This window comes from Peromyscus eremicus, chromosome 7, assembly GCF_949786415.1.
Source record: "Peromyscus eremicus chromosome 7, PerEre_H2_v1, whole genome shotgun sequence".
NCBI classification, from domain to species: domain Eukaryota; kingdom Metazoa; phylum Chordata; class Mammalia; order Rodentia; family Cricetidae; genus Peromyscus; species Peromyscus eremicus.
In genome coordinates, this window is record NC_081422.1 from 34,397,281 (window position 1) to 34,404,246 (window position 6,966).

At 40.2% G+C, this 6,966-nt stretch overlaps 1 protein-coding gene across 1 annotated transcript; it reads left to right on the forward strand.

Moving 5' to 3' along the window:
- Window positions 1-4,168: 4,168 nt before the first annotated feature.
- Window positions 4,169-5,105, forward strand: LOC131914251 (olfactory receptor 6X1-like). Its single transcript, XM_059266842.1, is given in 2 exon segments — window positions 4,169-4,518; window positions 4,520-5,105. Coding segments are annotated over 2 exon segments (936 nt in total).
- Window positions 5,106-6,966: the final 1,861 nt, after the last annotated feature.

Here is a 6,966-nt window from a genome sequence, read left to right on the forward strand (position 1 = left end):
GCATATCACATATGAATGCATGTGCATATCCATCTATATAAACTTATAGATAACTGGGGCATACTGCCAAGAAGCTATGCACTTATTAAATTATTTAGGAAATATCATTCAAGGGTTTGCTTCACACTTAGTGCAGTGCATAGGTCCTGCAGATATGACAGAGATCTAAGAGCTTAGCATCTACAGATAAAGCCAAAAAGATAATACAGTTCTTTAAGTGTTCAGATATAGACATGGCCAGGGCTTGTTGGGAGGGTGTTAATACAGCCTCTTAGCTTTCCCAGATATAGAAAGAAGAGGAAGACTTTCCACGGAGGGGCCTCATAAACTGAGAGCTAGAAGTCTAGTAGGACTTAGTCTACAAAGAAGACAGTGGGTAAGGGCATTAAACCAATGCAAGCACCTTGTGCGGTAACTGGGAAGCAAAGGGAAGGGTGTCTCTCTCAGGGAACTAGAGTGGGTTGAGGAAACTGTGTCTGCTAAAGGCCAGATAGGAAATGTTTTAGGAGCACTGGAGATCTGTATGGTCTCTGTTGCAGCTGCTCAAGTCTGTCATTGTAGCACACAAGCAGGCAGACAATACAAAAGCAGGTGAGTCCAGCTGTGCTACAGTAGAATTTGTTTACCAAAACATGGCAGTGATTTGCCAGACTTTGAACCCAAGTGATTCAGTGTGGAACACAGGCTGGGAAAAGAAAAATGGCAGGTGAGGCTGGAAAAGTGGTTAAGGCAAGGTCATCAATGGCCTTGAATGTTATACTAAGAAGTTTGGGGGTCACCTGTAAAGGATGTGACTGATCAGCCTTACTACAGTTTGAGCTTTGAGTAGGAAAGAGTGTTGGAGATCAGGAGAAATGGAGCCTGGTTAGGGGCTGTACTTGTACACAGACTAAAGATTGAGACATGGACTCAAAAAGGCCAACATGTGGTACAACAAAGGGGACACAGTGGAGAATAAGGAGCTAATTCGTTGGTCTCAGAAAAGGTGGAGGAGTGCCATTTAACTCTACACATCACACCATTTCTAATGGAGAAATAAAACAGCTAGAGAATATAGGGCTGCATTTAGGTAAGCATGTAGATCCAAATGTTTAATCCAGTGTTTTAACTCTGAAGCCTTAGCTCCCCAAAGCTATTTTTTTGTCTGAGAGTTGTTGTCACTTGTGTATGTGAGATATTCAGTTTCCTTCAGAAATATCACAGAGATTCCCAAGATGCTCCAAATCTTGCCTGTGCATTAGTCTGAGGAGCCACCACCTATTTCCTGATGCCTCTATTATCTCAGTATCCCTTCTGGTGGACACTGCTGCACCTGCCACTCTTGTTAAGGACCACTCCTCTCAGTAGACACTGTCCTTCCATTAGTGTCTTTCCTGTTGCCTTTCCAAGATCCTCATTATTCCTGTGCCAAGCCAGATGCTTTACAAAAGGAAGGAAGAAATGGCTCTTTCTTGTCTGCACCCTGTGTGGCTACCTGGATACTGTGGTTACTATGGTGTTGCTATGAACTCACACAGGTATCACCTATAGACTTACGCCATAAAGCTTCACTTCACTTGCCTCTGTTAGGGTTGAAGGCTGACATTGCACTGCCTACACATGCACTTTCCATGTGAGCAAGACTCAAAACCCTCCCGTACAGAAACTTCCTGACTCTGTCTTCAGGAAAAGCCTGACTCCCAGCACCAAGGCCGATGAGATTCATTACTCCGGTTGTGGTTCACAAGCATTGGATCTTTGCCCCCATCCCTCTGCTCTTCTACTTAACTGTAAGGCTCAGTTTAGGCTTCTTTTTCTCTGGGAAATCTCTACTTTCTGCCCACATGTCTCTAGCAAAGCGTGGTTTCTGAGTATTCCCAAGAAAACCTGTGTGTGACTCTACTGTGTGATTTTTACTCACTGGATCATGTTGAAACTATCATTCAGGGTATTTGTGTGTCCTGACTAAGTGACAAGCTCCTGAGTGGCCTACGAGACTTGAAACATAATAAGCTTTCAACAAATACTTGGGGAATTCATCCATCTAATTCTCCAAATACTGGAGTACTTAGCACTAGAATATTTTATATTAAGTTAGAGAGGTGGCCATTCTCCTCTATGGAGGAAATGAAGGCAATTCCATGTCTACCCTAGATAAAAAAAAAATAAAAAAAAAAAAGACCATGCAGGTGGCCAGTTGAATCGGCTATTAATGCAAAGTTGAAAATTCCTCCCTTTCTTCTTACCATTTCATGGAAAGTACTGGAGTTTTTGATGTTACAGACAATAACCTTGCCTTGTTCTAGAAAGGAGATGAAAAATAGAAATTTTTTTCTCCTTTAACCTCTCAGTATTCACTCCTATTAGGGAAAAAATTGAGGAACTCAACAAAGAAGCAGAAGCTTCCTCCTTCATGCTGGTTTTGGTGTGCTTTAAAACTGGGCAATTCAACTCACAATAATCATCTTACACATTTCAAAGGAAAACTGTAAGGAAGAATACTCTCATTAATACAGGGTATCATTTTACTGTTTCCTACTGGACTTTAGTAGAATCAAAGGAAAATTTTTGCCTATGAATTTGCACATGCAAATGGGAATGTTTTATTGACCAATAAAAGATAATTAGTCACAAAAAAAGGTTTTGATAGAAATGTGCTTTCCCAGGATTTTCAGTTTGTTATCATTAGCAATTGCTTATTTTTTCACTTTTTTTAGGTTAACGTCTACAGTTCTTTATCCAATATGCATGCATTATGAGTTTCTATATATCAAGTAACTGGCCCTAGAAATTTTAATTTAGACATTTTTCTACTTTCTCAACAATCTTGTTTAGTTTGCATCATTTTATTTAGTCCCCTTAAAAGAAAGGACCTTAATTATAATGAGGACTTATTAACAAAAATCTGTTCTAAAGCCAAGCATATAGCACATAATCACAAATACTCAGGAGACAGAGGCAAGAAGATATGCAAGTTCAGCCTGGACAAAATAATGAAGTCTGAGTTAGCCAAGGCTAAGAGACTGTGTCGCAATCTATTTCTCTCCTCTCAACAAAAATAAATAAATAAAAATAAAATAAAATTAGAAAAAATAAATTTTAAGACATTTCTTTAATTTGTATTCCATCCACCTATATAATAGCAATAGTTTTTAGTTACTTTTATAAACACACATAGCATGGGCTTCCTTCACTATATCTGTACTCTACTATAGAGTCTGTGCTGGGGAAATAGCACAGGGGTAGAGCACTTGTCTAACATTACCAGGCCGGGGGTTCAAACTTCAGCACCAAAAAATACTTTTCTTTCAGAATATAATGTGAGTATAAGGATTAATTTCTCATGAACTCAGCTGTGCTTATATGTAAGCTTCATTATATACATCATGCACTATTCACTTTATTATATGGTTTATTGACAGATAAGCTATTACATTTATAATTACTATTTTCATAGATATATAAGGGTAAAAAAATTACTATTTTCAAGTTCACTTAATACTTTCAAATTCTATTAAAAGCTGATTTGGAGCCAGCGAGGTGGCTTAGCAAGTAGATATGCCTCCCCAAGCCCGATGGCCTGAGTTCAGTCTGCAGAATCCACACAATGAAAGGAGAAAATCAGTTCCCACAAGTTGTCATCTAACTTCTGCATGTGCCCTATGACATGCACGTACATGTGCTCACACACGAATAAATGTATTCATAAGAATTTAAAGTTGGTTCAGGTGCTCAAAGGACCAGCCAAATCATCAGTCAATAAGGAAGTCTGGGTATGTATATATGGAGGAGAAGGGACCTGAAATACAGCTATGTCCTGAAGGACCATAGATACAACCTTTTATTGTTGTTATTCTAACTCTCCTTGACTGTACTCAGTTCTAGAGAGGAGGCTGGAGCTGTGGCTCAGTGGTAGAGGGTTTGTCTAGCATGTACAAAGAACTTGATTACATTACCAGCACCACTGAATGAATGAATAAATTAATGAATGAATAGTAGTAAATAGCAAACTATTTTAAAAGCCCAGTTTTCTGTTCTTCATATGAGATGGGTCTAAAATGTTAAGCTATAATAGGAAACAGTAAAGAGCCAATAACTCTCCACTAAAATTTATTTATTTATTTATTTATTTATTATCATATGATTCTAAGAACTCCATCCTTGCTGTCTTCTTAGGAGATCAAAGGACATGAGAAATGGCACCGCAATCACAGAGTTCATCCTCCTAGGCTTCCCAGACATCCAAGGCTTACAAGCCCTTCTCTTCATAGTGATCTTTCTCATCTACATATTAACCCTTTCAGGCAATGGACTCATTATTTTCATTGTCTGGGTTGAGCCCAGGCTTCAAACTCCAATGTACTTCTTCCTCTGCAACTTAGCCTTCCTAGAGATCTGGTATACCACCACTGTCATCCCGAAACTCCTGGAAACCTTTGTGGTACCAAAAACAGTCATCTGCACCGCCTGCTGCCTGCTGCAGGCGTTCTTCCACTTCTTCCTGGGTACCACTGAGTTCTTGATTCTAGGCACCATGTCTTGACCGCTACCTGGCCATCTGCAAGCCCCTCCGTTACCCCACCATTATGACCAGCAATCTCTGCATGCAGCTGGCCCTCAGCTCCTGGCTAGCGGGCTTCACCATCGTCTTCTGTCAGACAATGCTGCTTGTACAGTTGCCGTTCTGTGGCAACAATGTTATCAACCATTTCTACTGTGACGTGGGTCCCATCCTGAAAGCTGCTTGTGCTGATACCAGCATTTTGGAAATACTGGGTCTCCTGGCAACCATCCTTGTGATCCCGGGATCACTCCTCTTTACCGTCATTTCTTACATCTACATCTTATCCACCATCCTACGGATTCCTTCAGCCACTGGCCGCCAAAAGGCTTTCTCTACCTGTGCCTCTCACCTGACGGTTGTCTCTCTGCTCTATGGAGCTGTCTTGTTCATGTACCTGAGACCCACAGCACACTCCTCCTTTAAGATTAATAAGGTGGTTTCCGTGCTAAATACTATCCTTACCCCCCTTCTTAACCCCTTTATTTACACCATTAGAAACAAGGAGGTGAAAGGGGCCCTAGGAAAAGCCATGACTTGTCCAAAAGCTCATCTTGCAAAGTGAAACCTGCAATACATCAAAAGGAGCCTAATGCAGACTTTAATACAAGGACTGATAGTGAGGAAAACTTGTAGAAAAGTTTGATAAAATCTCCCCCTACATACCAGATGCTTTAGTACAGTGTTATCCCGAGACAGAGATATGATGGTTAGGATCTCCATTAAATTATGTAAACTGAACTTATATTTGGTATATATAAATGAACTGGGATTTCTTCTTAAAGGGAACAAGTCACCTAATTTTTCATTAAAAAAAAAAAAAATGTCTTCTGATTTCCTAAGATGCATGAGGCAGAACTCAGGACTTTCTTAATTACAAGCTAAAGTGAAAAGAGCAAAATCAGAAACTAATGTCAGCGAGTTTAAAGGTGTGTGAAGAATCCTGTTTCCCTCTTTTATTAATAAGTTAGATTTCTGAGGCAGCCTAAAGAGATAGAAGGCAGGAAAGAGACAGGAGTCTGACCTTCAAGAGACAGGGCTGTATTTATTAGTGCACACAGTGAGAGGCCACCTCTCTTCCGAGGAAACTGAGGGGTTTACCAAGGAAAAAAGCTGGCTTCGACCCTTTATGGGGTCTGAGTAAGGGGCTTGGAAATGAGGAAATTGTTACAGCTGTAGGGGCTACATATCTCTCCTTCCTGAAAGGGTTGGCCCAAGGGAGAGAGGCTATCTTGGGAGAAGGTCTGTACAAACATTCCTTTCTGTGCTGACTCATAAGGCTGAGCAAAGTCATCTGAACTTCATAGGAATCCTGTTTACTACTGAGGCACTCTATCAATAACTGTATCTTGTTGTCCCAAGCACAAGGCATCCCACACCTCATTTTCCCAGGCCTATTGTTTTACCATAAGAGAAACGCACTGGAGTCTCTTTATCAATGCTGATAGATGGTCTTTCAAAAATGTCTAAAAGGAACTTGCCTTCTATTTGATCACATTAATAATGACATAATACATAATTTTAGGTAAGCCTAAAGGGATTCATTCCCGGGTAGTAGAGAAAATTGAGAGCATCTTGTAAAAACTTCTGATTTCTATTTCATGGATTATTCCAGTTTCTAGAATTGAGTCTCAGTAGACCAGGCACAAACAAAAGATGTCCTGGAGATAACATACCTGTGGGGCCTTATCGGAAAATTCCCCTCCTGGTTCTATGAAGGTCATGACTTTGAAGGCTCGCCTGCACATTTAGCATGTGAGTCCCTACAGGCAAACACACACTTGGGCAACATATCTGTCACGGTGACACAAGAGAGTCAGCTTGTGGTAGTGACTATTACATATGCCCTTTTCCCAACAGTGAAAACTACCATTTAAAGCCTATTCAGACTCATATTTTTAAAGACATTATTATCTCAATGTTATTATCTCAATCGCTATGCCTAATTTTCTCTAAGAGAAGCAGCCTCATTGGAAATAATCAAGGCAAACAAATGGTCATTTGAAAGTAACGTGTGAGCTTAATCCCATGAATTTTACCCAAGGCCATTTAGAGAATAGTTGAAATTGTCTTGAAATAAGAAAATACAGTCGTGTTTAACAGTCTTTAAAGAATAAAGTAGCAGTGAAAAAAGGAAGAGAAGAAAAGAGCAAATGTGATAGATAGAGAAAAAGTCTGTGTCTGGTTCAACAGGCCAAGAGATGCCCAAATAACTGGGAAGGAATCTGTGTGTCCCTTACACACACTTACCACGCATGTGAGTGTGGAAGACATTAGCACTTGAATCAGTGGGCCTCAGTCAATCTGTTGAGGACTGAATAGAAGAAAAATGCAAAAATACTCTTTCTTTTGAGCCAAGACAGCCATTTCATCCTGATATAGCAGAGCACCTGATTCTTGCACCTGCTGATGCCATGGTCCACAGC